This window comes from Myotis nattereri (assembly GCF_964212035.1).
Source record: "Myotis nattereri genome assembly, chromosome: 5".
Classification (NCBI taxonomy): Eukaryota; Metazoa; Chordata; class Mammalia; order Chiroptera; family Vespertilionidae; genus Myotis; species Myotis nattereri.
The window spans coordinates 81,899,672-81,918,656 of record NC_138080.1 but is presented as its reverse complement, the minus strand read 5'-3'; the positions used below and the strand labels follow the sequence as shown (position 1 = coordinate 81,918,656).

The window sequence follows — 18,985 nt, the reverse complement described above, 5'->3', positions numbered from 1 at the left end:
GCTCCATCATTACTAGATGAATAACTTTGTATATGCTACATAATATCTCTAAGCTTCAGCTTCCTTACCGGTAAATTGGGAATAATATCACTTTCTTCATATGGCAGTTGTAAAATTTGAGAACATATAAGTAAGCATTTGGCCCCACAGACAATAAGCACTCAGCATTATAGTAGTTATTATGATTCTAAAAGCCAAAGCAGTGAAAGCGAATGTACCAGGGCATATAATAGCTTGATAGGTTCAGAAAACTACAGCAATTTGGTATAGATGGAATATAAAAAGCAAATAAAGTAGGGTGCAGCAAGGATAGGGTTGGGAAAACAGACAGAAGCAAAAATCCTAAATAACCTCTTATGGCATAGCAAGGAATTTGAATTTACTCTTTATCTAAGGCAGTGGTTCTCAACCTTCCTAATGCCGCGACCCTCATGTTGTGGTGACCCCCAATTTCATTGTTACAAATTGAACATGATGAAAGCATAGTGATTAATCACAAAACAATATGTAATTATATATGTGTTTTCCGATGGTCTTAGGCGACCCCTGTGAAAGGGTTGTTCGACACCCAAAGGGGTCGCGACCCACAGGTTGAGAACTGCTGATCTAAGGAATGAGAAGGCTTTTTGCCAAAGGAGTGACATGATTGAACTGGCATTAGAGAAGTTACTCTGATAACACAATAGAGGAAAAAGTAGAGAAGTATAATCTTGGAAGTAGATAGAGCCCAGGATTACTGCAATAAGTGCAGGTGAAAGATGATGGTTTGATTTACAGCAGAAGCAGTGAGGATACAGCAATAAGGGACATACAAACAAGATTTAAAATATATATATATATATATATATATATATATATATATATGAAGACTGCTAAGAATAAATTGCAAATGCCAAAGGTCCTGAACTAGAACATGCTTGGAGAGTTTACGGAGCATAATGAAGCAGTTGTGATTTTGCTCAAACATGAGCATAAGACAATCTTATGCCGATGGGCTTTGTAGCCTTTCATGTAAAAAATCACTGCCCCTTTAAATCTTCTGCTTGAACCCCATCAAACTACTGAAGACACCCAAACATCAAACTTTACAGTGATCATCCAACCAACATAGAGCAATGATTCATTCATTAGTTTAGAATCTTGGACTGTCACAAGACCATGAGAAAATGAGGTGATGTAATTAAAGTGCACAATGCCTAGAACAAACACTCAAATATAATTTGTTAATATCTGAAAGGAGTTTACAAAGGCAAATATAATTTGAATTTTAAAAATGACCTTGTTTTCACATTCCCTGAAATGTTTAGTTCCTGAAAAGACTGATGTCTTTAATAATCAGGGACCACATTTTTCCATCTTTATAATTCCAAAGCCTAGCACAAAGCTTAACAAACAGTAGGCTTCAGATAAATTATTGTGGAATAAATAAATCCACTCTACAATACTAATCAGAATTTTCAAACAGACTGCCAAGGATTCTAATCTCTGAAAGATATAATTTTATTATGCAAGACGTGAGTTCATTAAGAAGGCCTACCCAAAACTAGACTCTAATTTTCTTCTGTAGAGAATAAGTGAATAATAATTGTAACAAATTAGCAACAAGAAGATCATACACAACAGTAAGTACCTTTGATACTGTATTATTGTATTATTCTAAATTTTGTTAGAGTGGTAGGTTATAGGTCAAATCCATGTACCTGATTTAAGTAATCCTATATAATAAAACCCTAATATGCAAATCAACCAAACAGTGGAACAACCGGTCACTATGATGTGCACTGATCACCAGGGGACAGACAGTCAACACAGGAGCTGCCCCCTGGAGGTCAGTGTGCTCCCACAGGGGCAGCGCCACTCAGCCAGAAGCCAGGCTCATGGTTGGCGATCGCAGTGGCAGTGACGAAAGCCTCTCCCACCTCCGCTGCAGGTGGGCGGTAAGGAGCAAGGGGTCCCAAACTGTGAGAGCCCCAGACTGTGAGAGGGATGTCTGACTGCTGGCTTAGGCCCGATCTTCAGGGAGATCTGGTCTAAGCCAGCAGGTAAACATCCCCCAAGGGGCCCTGAACTGTGAGAGGGTGCAGGCCAGGCTAAAGGACCCCTGCCTCCAGTGCATGAATTTTGTGCACCAGGTCTCTAGTCTTAAATAACGGTCTCTTCAAATTAAAAGAAAATAAACTTTTCTTTATTAACTTGTCAGTCAAGTCCTAAGTAAAATGGATACTAAAATATAGTACAGACTTTTACTGTTCATGGAATTAAAATAACTAGTAATTTAACATAACTGGAACCATTTGAGCAATGACACCCAAGATTTATTTTTGCAGTTTAATCACAAAGGTGATAACACTGGCTTGGGTGTCAAGCAAATTGTATGCTACTTAAATATTGAATTCACACCTCTTATGCAGTTGTTAGAAGATACCAGATGCAAAAACTCGATAACTGCTGTTTGATGTTATTTGTTTACTATCGTGGAAAAAGAAATTCTGTCCATATTCTTCTGGCAGACTATAGTCCACAATAGATGGACTCAGACTACAACTATCCAAACCAACCATCTCCTCCCATTTCATCTTTATCTCCTCTCAAGCATTTTTCCAGGCTTTGTCAGGGAGAAGATGCAAGAAAATAAACACTAATACTATGACAACTTGCTCTTCTGGTAGCATGACAAACACAGATTTAAATCACATGAGTTTCCCCCTCACACATATATACCTGTAGCATATACAAAAGGAGCAGAAACTTCAAGAGCTGGAATATTATTACTAGGGGTGGGGAGAAGGTCTTTTGTATGTGACCACAAATTCTGCAGCATATTAAATACCCCCCATTGAATTTCTTTTGAAGACCAAATCAAGAGAACAAGAACAAGCCAATAACCTGTAGTAGCCAAAACAATCTCGAAAAAGAACAAAATTGGAGGACTTACACTTCCCAATTTCAAAATTTACTGGGGAAAAAAAACTATAGTATCAAGACAGTATGAAACTGGAATAAGAAGACATGTAAATCAATAGAACAGAAAAAAACCCTCACATTTATAGTCAATTGGTTTTTGACAAGGATGACAAGAAAATGCAATGAAGAAAGAGTCTTTTCAAAAAATGATGTTGAGGAAAACTGTATACCCACATTCAAAAGAATAACGCTGAGCCTCTACCTCACACCTTATATAAAAATTAACTTGAAATGGACCAAAGACCTAGGTGTAAAAGCTAAAACTATAACTCTTAGAAGAAAACAGACATAAATCTTCCACTTTGGATTACGCATTATTTCTTAGACATGACACCAAAGCACAACAAAAGAAAAATAAATACTGGTACATATAAAAATTGGGCTTCACCAAAATTCAAAAATATTAATGACATAATCAAGAAAGTGAAGAGCCCTAGCCAGTTTTTCTCAGTGGTTAGAGCGTCAGACTGCAGACCAAATCCCGAGTTTGATTCCAGTCAAGGGCGCGCACCTCAGTTGCAGGCTACTCCCAGCCTGGGCACTCTTTGGGGCGTGTGTAGGAGGCAACCAATCGATGTGTTTCTCTCACATCAATATTTATCTCTATCTTTCCCTCTCTCTTCCACTCTCTCTGAAAAATCAATGGAAAAATATCCTCGGGTGAGGAGAGAGAGAGAGGAAGAAGAAGGAAGGAAGGAAGGAAGGAAGGAAGGAAGGAAGGAAGGAAGGAAGGAAGGAAGGAAGAAGACAACCCACAGAATGGGAGAATATATTTGCAAATTATACATATAAGGGACTAGTACCCCAAATAAACAATCTTTTTTCTAAAAAAACCCAAAAAACCCGATTCAACAATAAAAAGACAAGTAACCCAATCAAGATATGGGGGAAATATCTGAATAGACATTTCTCCAAAGATATACTAATGGCCAACAAGTACATGAAAATATGACCAACTTAATTAGTCACAGAGGAAATGCAAATCAAAACCACAATGAAATACCACTCTAAGCCCTAGCTGGTTTGGCTCAGTGGACAGAGAATCTGCCTGCGGACTGAAGGGTCCTGGGTTTAATTCCAGTTAAGGGGACCATGCCTAGTTGCAGGCTCGATCCCCAGTAGGGAGCATGCAGGGGGCACCCAATCAATGATTCTCTCTCATCACTGATGTTTCTATCTCCCTCTCTGAAGTCAATAAAAAATATATTTTTTAAAAAATACCACTCTATACCCCCGGGGATGACTTAAATAAATAAATAACAAATGTTAGCAAGGATGTGGAGAAACTGGGACATTCATACATTGTTGGTGTAATGTAAAATGTTGCATCTACTGTAGAAAACACCTTGGTAGTTTCTCAGAAAGTTAAACAGACTTATCATATAACCAAGCAATTCCACTCCTAGGTATATACACAAAAGAACTGAAAAGATATGTTCATGAAAAACTTGTACACAAATATCCACAGCATCATTTATAATAGCCAATACATGTAAATAACCTAAATGTCATCAAAAACTATCAATCAACAAAAAGTAGTATGTCCACAAAATAGAATATTATTCCAATGATACATGTAGAAACCTTGAAAATAATATGCTACGTGAAAGAAGGCACAAGACTACATATTGTATGATTCTATTTATATAAAATGCCCAGACAAAACAAATCCAGGGAGAAAGTAGGTAGATGATTACCAGTGGCTGCAGGGAGTGGGGAATGGGAAATGACTGCTAATGGGTACAAGGTTTTATTTGGGGGTGATAAAAATGTTTAAACCACTGAATTGTATACCTTAAAGAGTAAATTTAAATTCTATGTGTGAATTATATTTCAATTTTTAAAACTTTGGGAATTTGAACTTGAAGAATACTTCAGAAATTTGTTGAATTTCCTATTTTGATAAATATACTATAGTTATGTAAGAAAATGTCTTTGGTGAATGTACACTGAAGAATTTAAGGGTAAAGCAGCATGATATATGCAACCTACTTTCAAATGATCTCAAAAATAAAGTATTACTTTTTTATTTATGGAGAGAGAGAGAGAATGGAACAAAATGAACGTAATTGGTGAATCTAGGTAAAGAGTACATGGGAGGAATGCCTTGTACTATTCTTGCAGCTTTCCAGTAAATTTGAAATTATATCAAAATAAAAAGTAACAACAAAAAAAGAATGGGATATGCTCTTTAATGATAACGTTTCACATTACTAAATTTAGCCATTGTAAACTTTTAAAAGACAAAAATAAAATGTAGAGACTTAGCAGAAAATAAGTAAAAGCATAGAAGAAAAAATAATTAAAAGCTGTTAAGAGCTGAAAGTCCTTTTAAAGTGTATCAGTCAAAGTTATCAATTGATATGGCCAAAACTTTACCTCTGAATAAGATGTTATAAAATGCCTATGTGAAAACTTTTAAAATTCTGTATCATTAAAGAAATACTATAGGTTCATTCATCTAGGTTTAATATCATATTGAGATAATTTTTCCAAAACTCAACTCATCTCTAATCATATAAAGGATTAAAAACTATTCCTCTGAGATCAACCAAAGAACTTGTATACATATATACGTAACCCATGGACACAGATAATAGGGGGGTGAAGGCCTGAGGTGGGGACAGGTTATAAGTGGTCCATGGGAGAAAAAGGGAGATATATGTAATACTTTTGACAATAAAGATTTAAAAAAGAGAAAAAAGAAAACCAAGTATTCTTCCTAGCATTTAACCAATATATGAAGCATCATAATCAATCACGAATACTCAATAAGAGGACAAATCAGGAAAAAATATGGGTTATATTTCAGAAACATCTACTCATTCATGGAGGGCATCAGTAAGTGCTCAATCTCTCCTTTTCAGTATTTTGTCAATATGCTGATTTGCTAATATCTATTGTGATGAAATAATTACATAAGATTTGTACCAAAACTTGTTCTCACCCATACGAATTTACAGATTCAAAGCAATTCCTATCAAAAGCCCAATAGCATATTTTTGCAGAAATAGAAAGACCCATCCTAAAATGTATGTGGAATCTCATGGTACCCTGAACGGCCAAAACAATCTAGGATGTGGGGGGACAAAGTTGGAAGACTAACACTTCCTGATATCTAAACTTACTACAGCTCTAGCTGGTTTTGCTCAGTGGATAGAGCGTCGGTCTTGGACTGAAGGGTCCCTGGTTCGATTCCAGTTAAGGGCAGATGCCTGGGTTGCAGGCTTGATCCCCAGTGGGGGGCGTGCAGGAGGCAGCCAGTCAACGATTCTCTCTCATCAATGAAGTTTCTATCTCCCTCTTCCTCTCTCCCTCTCTGAAGTCAATAAAAATAAATATATATTTTTAAAAATTTACTACAAAAGCTACAGTAATCAAAACAGTGTGATACTGGCATAAAGACTGATATATAGACCAATGAAATAGACCCCAGAGCCCAGAAATGAACCCTCTCATATATGGTCAATCAATTTTCAACAAAGATGCCAAAACAATTTGATGTCAGAAAAGAGTCTTTTCAACAACTAGTGCTGGAAAAACTAGACATCCACATGCAAAAGAATAAAGTTGGACCCTTATCTTACACAATATACAAAATTTAACTCAAAATGGATCAAAGACCTAAATAGGAGCTAAAACTATAAAATTCTTAGAAGAAAACTTAAAAAAAAATCTTCATAATATTGGATTTGGCAGTGACTTCATGGATAGACCACCAAAAGTATAGACAATAAAAGAAAAAGTAGATAAACTGGACTTCATTAAAATTAAAAACTTAAGCATGGAAGGACAATTTCAAGACTTGAAAAGGCAATCCATGAATGGGAGAAAATCTGCAAAAATTCACATATCTGATATGGGGTTAATACCCAGAATACATAAAGGACTCCTACAATTAAACAATTTAAAAAACCACAATTAAAAAATGGGCAAAGGACTTGAATAGACATTTCTCCAAAGAAGATATACAATGGCCAATAAGCACATGAAAAGATGCTCAACATACCCTAGCCGGGCGGGTCAGTTGTTGGAGCCTCGTCCCATACACCAAAAAGTTTCGAGTTGTTTCCCACTGAGGCACAACCTGGGTTGTGGGTTCCATCCCAGGTCAGACACAAATGGGAGACAACCATCGATATTTCTCTTGTTTCTCTCTCAAATCAATAAACATATCTTTGAGTAAGGATTTTTATTTTTAAAAGATGCTCAACATCACTAATCATCAGGGAAATTCCAATCCAAACCCCAATGAGATAAAATTTCATACCTATTAGGATGACTATTATTTAAAACAAAACAAAGCAGCCCTCGCCAGGTAACTCAGTTGGTTAGTATCATCTCAATAGGCCAAGGTTGCAAGTTCCATCCCCAGTCAGGGTACATACAAGAATCAACCAATTAATGCATAAATAAGTGGTACAACAAATTGATGTTTCCTTCTCTCTCAAAATACATACATACAGAAAATAACAAGCACTAGCTAGAATGTGGAGAAATTGGAACCCTTGTGCAATGCTCGTGGGAAGGTAAAGCTGCTGTAAAGAACAGTATGGTGGTTCCTCAAGAAATTAAATTAAATTAAATCATATGATCCAGCAATTCCACTTCTGGATATATACCCAAAGAACTGAGAGCAGGGACTCGAACAGATATCTGTACACCCATGTTCACAGTAGCATATTCACAACAGTAAAAAGGTAGAAGCAATCCAATTCCTCAATAATGGATAGACAAAATGTATAAATATACAGAATGGTATTCAGCCTTTAAAAGGAAAGAAATTCTAACACATGCTACAAGTATGAACCTTGAAGACATTATGCTAAGTGAAATAAGCTAGTCACAAAAATAGAAATACTGTATGATTCCACTTATTTGATATACCTAGATTAGTCAAATTCACCACAAAAAAAGTAGAAATGTGGTTACTACGTGTTGGGGAAGGAAAGCTGGGATATTACTGTTTAATGGATACAGAGTTTCCATTTGGGCAGACCAGAGTTCTAGAGATGGTTGGTGATGATGGTTACACAACAATGTCAATGTACTTAATGCCATTCAATGTACACTTTCAAATGGTAAATATTATCTTACATATATCTTAACACAACTTTAAAAAAATGGTTAAAATGGTCATTTTTATGTGATGTGTATTTTACCACAATTAAAAAAAAAAAAAGGAAACTTGCTGTCAATCTAACTGTCCTCACTACAAACTGTTAAACATATCAAACTTACCTTGGCAACTTAATAAACTGTTTCTCCTGTGCAATTCTTTAGTTCTTAGGGCTAATCCCTGAGGACACACTTGGCCTTTCTCTTTTCAAAATTGCACACTAATGCCGGTGAATCAAACCACTAGGATACAATGGGATATCTACTTTTTAAAAAATTGATTTCAGAGAGGGAAAGAGGAAAACAAGGATGTGAGATAGATACATTGATCATTGCCTCCTGAAGGAGTCCCAACTGGGGATCTAACTCACATCGTAGATATGTGGCCTGACAGGGAATCAAATCCACAACCTTTTGGTGCACAGAATGATGCTCCAACCAACTGAGCTACACCGACCAGGGTGGGTATCTACTTTAAAAACAAAACAAAACCACCCTTTCTAATACTGAAAACAGAATCCATTAAGTTGGGGGGAAAAAGAGAGAGAATTGGAGTATGTGTAGTGGAGAAAGAACAAAACGTGCTCTTTGACAAAATAGTTGCTATATTTCAGCCTAGCAAACAAAAAAGAGCCTTATATACAACTTTCTGTTCTTCCTAGTTTAGGTAAAGTTGGCCAGAAGAAAAGTAAACCAGTCAGTCAACATAAGGAAATCAACTTCATTCACAGGAACCATACACTGTCAGTAACTACTAATAGAATAGCATACATTAATTTTTACAAAATAATTAAAGTGTAACAATATTGCAAAACAAGTGTTTCCATATTGGCGAAGTTGCAAATGTTGGTGTAAAGTTGGGTATATGCCTTTCTTTGTTAGTGGTTTTAATATTTCTAATTCTTTAAAAATGAATAATGACAAGGCCTGAACTTTTCAAGTAAGTTCAATTACAAAATTATGTTCTATGCTCATTGGTACACCTTTGGTTTCCTTAATATATTGATCTTCATGACATCACCAATTTTATTAATTAATATAAAACTTTTCCAACAAGGTCAGGAATGCATTATATGGATTATATACAGATTAAATGCCTAGAGAAAGGCATTTCTTAAGCAACTAATTAATTCATTGGTACAATGCATCAGAAGAGAAACAGTAAACAGAACAAGCTAGCAGGTAGGATTAACTAGAATGGGAGTCATGAGCCTATTTTCTATTACAAATTAGCTGTGTGATCCTGGGTAAGTCATTTAGCTCACTGGTTCTCAAACTTCTGAGGCTTTACCTAGGGTCCTGACATGAAGTTTCCAAATTTGATATTTTGTCAAATACAGATATGGTAAAAATTCATTTTGCAATAGTAGGAAGGAAATTAAAATAGAAAACAAGTGGGGAAAAAACAGCTTTATAAGATATTCACTATACTGTCCTTAATTTTTTTTTTTTTTTTTTGAGAGAGAGAGAGAGAGATCGATCTAATTTGTTGTTCCACTTATTTATGCATTCATTTGCTGAGTCTCGTATGTGCCCTGACCGGGGATCAAACCTGCAAACGTGGCCTATCAGGATGACACTCTAACCAAATGAACTACCTGGCCAGGGCCTCCTTGCTTTTCTCATTTCACTTTATATCTATGAAAACTTCAACAGGGACTAAGCAAACATGTACTGGAGAAACAGCATTCTGTAACCAAAACCTTTGCCTATTTCTTAATCTGAGGAAGCAAAATAGCATGGCTTCTGGATTCAGTATTGAATTCAAATCCTAGTTTTACCACTACTAGCTGTGTAACAGTTTAACATTTTTTTGGTCTCTTTTTTTATTCATCACTTCTCTGAGCCTACATTTATTTGTCTATAAAAATGTAGATAATATACCTACCTCAAAGGGATGTTGAAACGATTAAATAAAATAACGAAAGTATCTAGTACGATACAGGCATTTAATAAGCACTCAATAAATGGTAGCAGTTACCTAAAAATGAGATGAGATAGAATTATCACCAAGATTCTATGACTTTATAGACAAGCAACAGGAGAGGAAAATTATAAATAAATAAGGTCCAAGAAAACAGATATATTGAAATAGTTCACTTATAGTGGGTTAAAAAAATAATTTTTTTATTTCTTACGACTGGATTCTGAAGGAAGGTAAAATTGGACACACACAAAAAATTGGTAGACTCATTTCTTTATACTTGCCAACTCAAGACTTATACTTTTAAAAACTGTTTTGCTTTCTTTAAAGCAACATATTTTATCTTCTCTTCATCACTGAATCAGAAGGCTAGAATTGATTTTTAGAGGGCATCCAGTACATCATCACTCTACTACCAGATAGACTCAGAAAGAAATGTCTTTAAACTCATCCCAAATACTTCATTCTTAACACGTTTTATCACTTTGTTTGCATAAAAAATCTAAATCCTTCTCAAATTTACCATTTAAAAATCTCATATGAATAGTATGTAATCTTTTGTGTAACAATGAGAAAAATAAAAATACATACTTGTATTTCCATAAAGAATTTCTGAAAGAATATATAAGACATTAAAGGTGTAGCAGGCAGGATACTTGGGAGCAGGGATAAGATCAAGACTTTTAACTGTATTTGTCTTAATTTTACTTTGACTTATGAACTATATGAATGTAATCATTTATCAAAATGTACTAAATAACCACCAAAAAAACAACCACCTCAAAACACACCTGTATACTTCAAGTTTCACAATAAGGTTTTCCTCCACCCATACCAATCAAGTGTTTTGACCCACCATTCATGTAACCATACTCATCAACATATCATTTGATATGTAAAGTCTTTAGGCTTTACAGAATGAAATTTGTGCAAGGTTGATACTCATGCTATAACAAATCATTATAGTTAATAACATGCAACTTTTCCTTCAATAAACATCTCCAATCTCTCAAATATTTGCTCACTAGAATATAAAATTCTATTTCCTATTTCTCATTTCTGATGATAATTTATGGAATAAAGCCCTTCTGCCTTGAACAAAGTCCCCCATAAAGATTTTTTAGAAATTCACTTTCCTGGACAATAAATAAAATTTTCAAAAATAATATAGTATTGCCGTTTGGAGTGACTCAATTGGTTGAGCATCGTCCTGTGCATGGAAGGGTCACCAGTTTGATTCCTGATTAGGGCACATTGATGTTTTATCTCTTTCTCCCTCTCCCTTCCTCTCTGAAATCAATAAAAATATAAATAAATAAAACATCTATGAAAGATGAAAATAAAGATTTTGGTATTATTCATCAAATGCCAGTTCAGTGAGTGCTTCTTGGAGATCATTATTTATAGTCTTCACACTGGAATTTCAAAGGCAGTAATAAGGGAGAAGACAGCTCATCTTGTCAGGCAGAAAAAAGGTAAGAAATTCGCTTGGGCAAATTTCACTCACAAAGGCATAGACGATACAGTGGATACTAGATACTCCAGGAATTTCTTCTTTATGGGATATGGGAGAAACAGGACGTAGCAAAATTTCCTTTCTCCACAGGTTAAGAAAGAATCTATATATACACTGGGCATCATTTTAGACCAGTCTCTGGGTATCCAGAAAGCTCCACTCCAAAAATGAGGTCTATATATATACTTAATACCTAAATCCTTTTGAAGCACAGAAAACTGAAGTAAACAGGAGACTAAGGGGTTCTTCTACCATTAGCCTAAATGGGTATAAGAATCATAAATAAATAATTTCTATAATAAACATAAAAACAAGACAAAAGGCATCCAGCAAGTGTGGCTCAGTGGTTGAGCAGTGACCTATGAACCAGGAGGTCACAGTTTGATTCCCGGTCATGGCACATACCCGGGTTGTAGGCTCAATCCCCAGTGACGGGAGTGCAGCCGATCAATGATTCTCTCTCATCACTGATGTTTCTATCTCTCTCTCCCCCTCTCCCTTCCTCTTTCTGAAAAACAAAAACAAAAACAAAAAAAACATATTAAAAAAATAACAATTTCACCTCAGGAAATCTGGGGGATAAGGTTGCATAAAGCAATACCCATAAATATAGCTTGTTCAAAAAGAATGAATAATGGAATTCTTTCTGAAACAATTGGTGATCTCTGTTTGTGCTAAACATTGAAATTCAGTGCTCACACACACACACAGACACACACACACACAGACAAAAGGTGTGGATTCTGCTCATAGCTTTAACCACATGGTATGCAGACTCCACATGAAATTGTGTCTGAGTGTGTGTGTGTACAAGCCTCACAGAAATGGTAGAAATGGTTACTTCAAAAGCTCATTTCCCAGATATAACACATGAGCCCAAAGAGTTAGAGATTTACAACTTTGGAGGCTCACTAGCGCTCTACCTCTGAAATTTAAGAATACCACTTATTATGTAAAAGCTAATGAGTGATCTTTTATCTCACCTGTGATAATTTAAAAATAGTCCAGAAAATCAAGAACATCATCTTTCTATCACTCTTAGACCAAACCAAACCTTTCTATCACTTTTAGACCAAAGAAACTTCTTTTAAAGTTTCAAAGAAAAACAGAGTCTAAACATGTTCCCACTTTATTTTATAGATAAAAAGTGTACATGTTCTAGGCTCACCTCTTGTCAAGTTTCATCAAAGATACAGACATTCAAGGGACTAGCTCCCTTACAACGCACACAGTGTTTCTTCCAAAGCAAAATGTTGGGGTCAGAATGTATGAAGGTTTTGAATCTAAAGGAATCCCTGCTTAGATCTAGAATGTAAAATAGTGAACTAACTGTATTCGGCAACCCACAAATACAGTTTCTCCTATTCCTCTCAAATACAACAGCCACGATACTTGTCCACAGAGAAATCCCTGTACTTTAGCACCAAGAACAGAGGTTAAAATAACTGGTCATAAGGGATGAACTAGGCATCTTAGAACCCAAATAGAACACTCTGAGCACTTAGAACAATAGTCATCACAGTGCTATGCGATAGCCAAGCCATAATCAAGGGGGAAAGTACATATATAAAATATCTCCTTTTCCCCTAGAGCCCCAAAACTGATGCCTTATCATCCTAGGTTGCTCAGACCTAAAACGGCCCGGTACACACGCAAGAGTCAAAAGAAGGACCTGATTACTAATTTCCCTCACTTCAAAAGATGTCCATAGGATGCCTCACTTTCTCCAAGCCTAAAAATCTCGGGTTCAGCTCTCCTGCTCCTCTGTAGTTGCACGGGAACTTCCTTCTCCTAATTTCATAGAAGGTCCCAGGTGCAAGGCTCACGTGATTGCTCGGGGTAAAGCCAGGAAGCTCCTTCACACTCACCTGTCTCCAACTAAAGAAGGGAATCAAGAACCCGACTTCCATACACAGGTAAAGCAGAAGGTAAATAATTGTCCAATCCCTCAACTTCAGCGAGCCCTGCCTCCCTGGCCTGTCTCAGTCTCTCTGTCTCGCTCTCAGTACCAAGGGCAGAGACTCTGGCAAGACCCCGCCCCCCCCCCACCCCCCCAACTCCAAAGCGGGGTAGGCGGGAGGGAGAGGGAAGCCTGGCCTGGCGAGTCCTCGTTCCCGCGCGAAGCTCAGAGACCACAGGACTCCCCATTGTGGGTCTACGATGGTAACGGGAACCGGTCCGGCTCGAACCACGGGCTGAAGAGTCAAGCTGAGGGAGCACTAGGCCCGCACCGCGGCCACTGCCGCCTTGGAGCCCATCGCTGTCAGCGGACTCCGCCCGGGCAGCGGGAGGGTGGCCCCAGCCCTGCACCAGCCCACGAGCTTTCATGCCCCACGTTGTGTGGGAAGTGGGGGGGTCCTGGAACCGTACCTCTGACACTTCGTCCTCGTCGCTGCCAGAGGCACCACCTCCACCCCCGGTCCTCAGCACAGCAGCCGCCAACTTGAAATCCAGCGCCGCGTCCCCTACGCCCGCACCACTGCCGCCGCCACCGACTCCCGGGGCAGGCCCAGCCTCCCCAAAGAGTCTCACGGTGCGGATCCCCAGCCCGACCCCTCCCGGCGGAGGCGGCTCCGAGGCCCCGGCTGGGGCGGAACGCGGAGCCACAGAGTCCAAGTCCTCCTCAAAGGAGGTGCCGCCGCCTCCGCCGTCGGTCAGCATGCTTCGCACGCGGAGCCGGAGACACTGCAGAGTCACTCGCGGCCACCGCCGCCGCCAATCCCGGGAGCGAGAGAAGCAGCAGAAGGAAGAAGCGTCTCCTTCCCCCCGTCCCAGTAGCGCCACTAACTTCTCACTGCCTAACCTGCTGCCTCCCGCCCCCGACACTCGCCACTGGCTACAGCTCCAAAGAGGCTGCAGATCATTGGCCAAAGTTACCCGTCGCTCAGGCTCTTCGTCACGCGCCGCTCGCTGGCTCGGGGCCCCCAAGCTGCGTTGACCCGCGCAGGCCTAGGCGGTTGCGAACACCCGCCTTCTATTCCGCGCGCCCTGACTTCCGGTCTTTTTCTACGTCTATTGGTCAAATTCTCTGACTATCGCGTCACGACCTTAAAGTGGATTAGTTGGCCTTGTGGTCAGTCATAGTGACGCCTGACAGTGGGAGACTTTATTGGCGCCGTAAAGTGTCGGTCACTGTGTCACAGGACGTCGCGTGGTACAATTGGTCGGGAAGAGTAATATTCATCCTGCCCCCATCTGAGGTGACGGGAAAGGGTTGGGGAATTTCCACTTTTGATAAAAATGAAGGCTGAGGTGACGACTTGCAAGAATTGGTGAGATTTGGAGTAGAATTCGCCATGCGCGCGGGAAGCTTCTACATCAAGTAAGCAAGAGACGCGGAGATAACGCAGCTCCCACCTGTCGCTCTGCGCCAGGCGCGGAGACTGCGACCCGGAGGTTTGCTGCACCGCGATTGGCGGGAAAAGTAGTCAGTCTCAGCTAGGCCCCACCTTCCCGCCAGGCCCTGGTTGGAGGAGCAGAGCGTCAGTCACTAGAGCAGTCGCTCTTCTGGGACAGGTGAGGCTGCAGCCTCTGAACTATCTGCCTCAGGCTCTTTGGGCCGGAGTAGGGTAGGGGGTTGCGAGAGGTGAGGGTCAGGGACGGTCCTGCCGCGCGCCCCCGGCCTTTCGGAACGGAGCGCAGAGCGAGGATTTCAGGAGACTTTGAAGGCTGCTCGGGGTGGCCGCCTGCGGACGATTCGGCCCACGCGCGTGCCGGGACGTGGCAGTTCTACAACCTGCGGGCGGGATCGCCCCGCGGGGCCGCGTTCTCTGGCTGGTGGAAGGCAGCGGGCCCGAGGGCTGGACAGCGCCAGGCCTCAGTACTGGGAACTGTCCCACGAAATGAGGGGAAAGGCACCGCGTTGAGCGCGGAATCAGACCGCGGGGCCGAACGCTGTGGTTAAAAGGCTGCGAGCGCTGGAACCGTTTCGAGCTCTGGTGCCGCCACTAGTCTGCTGTGTGACCTCCGGGCGTTTGTTGTTTAATCTCAGTGACTTACAGTGCGTCCATCAGTAAAATGCGGGTCATTTTAATACCTCCCTCATCGGGTGCTGTGAATAAATTAGATAATGACATGAGGCGCTTAGCAAAGTGCCAAACACACAGTAAAAACTCATTCTTGTTAGCTACGCTCCAGTTCTCCACCTGCCCCCGAGTCCTGCCAACCGTGCTGATTCTTGTCGGAGCTCTGCGATGCAATGGAAGGCTGGCGACGGGGGTCTCGTCCCCTCTAGGGAGCTCTGCCTCTATTGTTTTTTATCTCCTTTGCCAGTAAAGAGGGGCTTAAAAATGCTCCTGCTCCAGCCAATCCTATGATCAAAGATCACCAGAAAGACCCTTGGTGAAATTCGTATTTGTATGGCAACTGTCCTTTGACCCAGAGAATGTCTGCATGATACTTAGCCAGCGGAGACTGGCTAAAAGCAAACGATTTGGCGTTGTCGCCTCTTTTGCAACTTTAACAAAGTACTTTGTATTGATTGTGCAATATTTAATATTTCACTCCCCCCCCCTCCCGACCTGGAATCTGAAAATTCTGTAAAGAATATAATGATTTTTTAAAAATGACTTTTAAAAAGATTCTGCCTAACATTTATTTAAAGAACGTTTTGAAGATTGTAAAAATCGCTTTGGTTTAGTCATTGCTCATTTGGCATTTCACATGCAAAAAAAAAAAAAAGGACAGTGTTTCCTATGAGCAGAACATGTTAGGTAAATGTTCTTCTTAGTTAATAAGTTGTGGAAAAAAAAATGGGAAAAGAGCCTTGTACCTTTTCTAGAAAACTATTTTGATGTAAATGCCAAGTACACACTGGCTGTAGTTAGAATTTGTGGCACTTAATTAGCCCATATGCTCAGTGCTGTTTAAGTTTTAAGGCCATGTGTGACTAGGTCACAGCCCAAACTAATAACACCAACCAAAGAAACCCAGCACTGCCCATCCCACTTCAAAGCTGGATTATCCAGAATTGGCATGGATATATCCTTAGGCAAAAACAGGTATTGACTGGTGCAACATCACAAAGGAACTATTTGTCATTCCTACCACCAATACAAAAATAATTTCTGATGCAACTCCCTGAACAAATTCATTAAATTCTTTAAACAAATGTAATGGAACTCAAGGACAGAGGAAATTTAGGTATATACACCTTTTTCCAGTATGAGACAAAAATATTCTCTCAGTATATAAAAATAATATTCCTCAATACCTAGCAACCAACCCTGCTGTTAGCCAGGAAAATACGATTGAGCAATAATCTTTTTTTTTCTCCTGGACCTTTACCTAAGTCACTGTCAGTAGTTTGACAGTAAGTATGGGAGTTAGGAACTCTCAATCTCCTAGACTTAGTGACTGCTATATAAGGTCTGTATTTAAAATCATTTAATATTTCCGTATAAACCACATTCATGTGGTTTTACAAATGTGAGAACTAACTGGTGAATATATAAATTCTCACTCAATGTATTCAATGTAAAATATCAATAAGTATTAGTGTGATTTGGTGGGTAATCTTAGTTCCAATATGTTATCTCTTAAGATGATATTTCCTAATAAAAAAAGGTAATACACTGATTTTTCAAATGTTTAATAAGCTGTAGAAAGAAAAATCTTTCTTAAAAGTATTTTTGTTAGAAAAGAGCATTAGAATAAATGTTTTCCCTTAGAAAATGAGTAGGAATATGTATTGGGGTAGAATTGTACTTGGTTTCCAAAACACTCTCTTCCACCCTGGTGGGTATGGCTCTATTGGTTGGGCGTGGTCCCGTTCACAGAAAGGTCGGAAGTTCAATTCCCAGCCCAAGTTGTGGGTTAGGTCCCCAGTCAGGAGGCAACCCATCAGTGTTTCTCTCTCTCCATCAGTGTTTCTCTCTGTGTCTCTCCCTCTCTCTTCCTCCCCTTAAAATCAATTAAAATATATTTTAAAGGGAGATGAATTCCTGAAAACATTAAAAAAACAACAATACCCTTTTCTAACCATCTTTCACACAGGGAAGGAAAAGGAAAGGGGAAACATTGTATAGACCAAGAATTTTTAAAACTTTTGAGGTAATAAAAGACTAAATTCCTCATAAGAAATATGAGGTTGCCCTGGCCGGTGTGGGTCAGTGGGGGGAGCCTCGGCCTGCAGACTGAAGGGTCCCGGGTTTGATTCCGGTCAGGGCACATGCCTGGGTTGTGGGCTCAATCCCCAGTAGGGAGCGTGCAGGAGGCAGCCAATCCATGATTCTCCCTCATCATTGATGTTTCTCTCTATCTCGCTCCCTTCCTGTCTGAAATCAATAAAAATAATTTTTAAAAAAAGTTTGCTCATTTTGCCCTAGCTGGCTTGGCTCAGTGGATAGAGCGTCAGCCTGCGGACTGAAGGGTCCCAGGTTCGATTCCGGCCAAGGGCACATGCCTGGGTTGCGGGCTCAATCCCCAGTGGGGAGTGTGCAGGAGGCAACCGATCAATGATTCTCTCTCATCATTGATGTTTCTATCTCTCCTTCTCCCTTCCTCTCTGAAACCAATAAAGAAATATATTTAAAAAAAAAAAAGTTTGCTCATTTTTCTATTAAATCATCAGTCTTTTAAAATTAAAAAAATATATATGAGGTTGACACACTAGATTGTACATACAGGGACTTTCCTACAGATAGGTCTCTCATTCCAATCTGCATTTCCTCAAGATATTTGATTTCTGCATGTCAGTCGAGGCCATTATATGGAATAGTTAGGATTTGAATTTAGTTCTGCCTCACCTCAAAACACATGCTCTTCCCACTTATCATGTTGATTTCATGTTACCATCCATGGCAGAGGAACTTTGTCAGTCATTAATCTGGTATAATACTCCAAGCATTATAGCCTTCTTATGAACCCGCTAATTAACTGTGTAGTTGGAGTTATCCCTAACTATCACCCACCACATTTGCTATCTTTCTCCCTTTTTAACAGTTGGAAACATTTAACTTATCTTCTCATTTCTCCAACTATATTGTTTCTTAGACCATGTAATTTCATGTCTAAAAATCTAAATAGTTGCCCTAGCCGGTTTGGCTCAGTGGATAGGCCGTCAGCCTGTGGACTGAAGGGTCCCAGATTCGATTCCGGCCAAGGGCACATACCCAGGTTGCGGGCTGGATCCCCAGTGTGGGGTGTGTAGGAGGCAGCTAATCAATGATTCTCTCTCATCATTGATGTTTCTATCGCCCTCTCCCTCCCCCTTCCTCTCTAAAATCAATAAAAATATATATATAAAAAATAAAAAATATAAGTAGTTAATATTTTTACATGGTTCAAATTTTAAGAATTATTTTAAGAATATGATAAAAGGAGTCTTTTACATTGCCCACTAAACACCCAGATTCCCTTTCACAAGAAAACTATATTATTAGGCTATTAAATATCATTCTAGAGATTTTATACATATATAAGCAATTCTATACATGTCAACTTATTTTTTGCCTTTTTAACAC

The 18,985-nt window shown here is 39.4% G+C and overlaps 1 protein-coding gene across 6 annotated transcripts in view; it reads right to left on the bottom strand.

Annotated features, from left to right (window-relative positions):
* LOC308518964 (ankyrin repeat and KH domain-containing protein 1) overlaps positions 1–14,330 on the bottom strand; it is a gene marked incomplete at its 3' end in the record, with an annotated part of 123,349 nt that extends 109,019 nt beyond the window's left edge. For all 6 annotated transcript variants that reach the window (XM_081090794.1, XM_081090790.1, XM_081090791.1 and 3 more), the window contains exon 1: positions 13,893–14,330. In XM_081090794.1, the coding sequence (XP_080946920.1) occupies positions 13,893–14,183 (291 nt within the window). In that variant the 5' untranslated portion in view covers positions 14,184–14,330. The remainder of the gene's footprint in view (positions 1–13,892) is intronic.
* Positions 14,331–18,985: the final 4,655 nt, after the last annotated feature.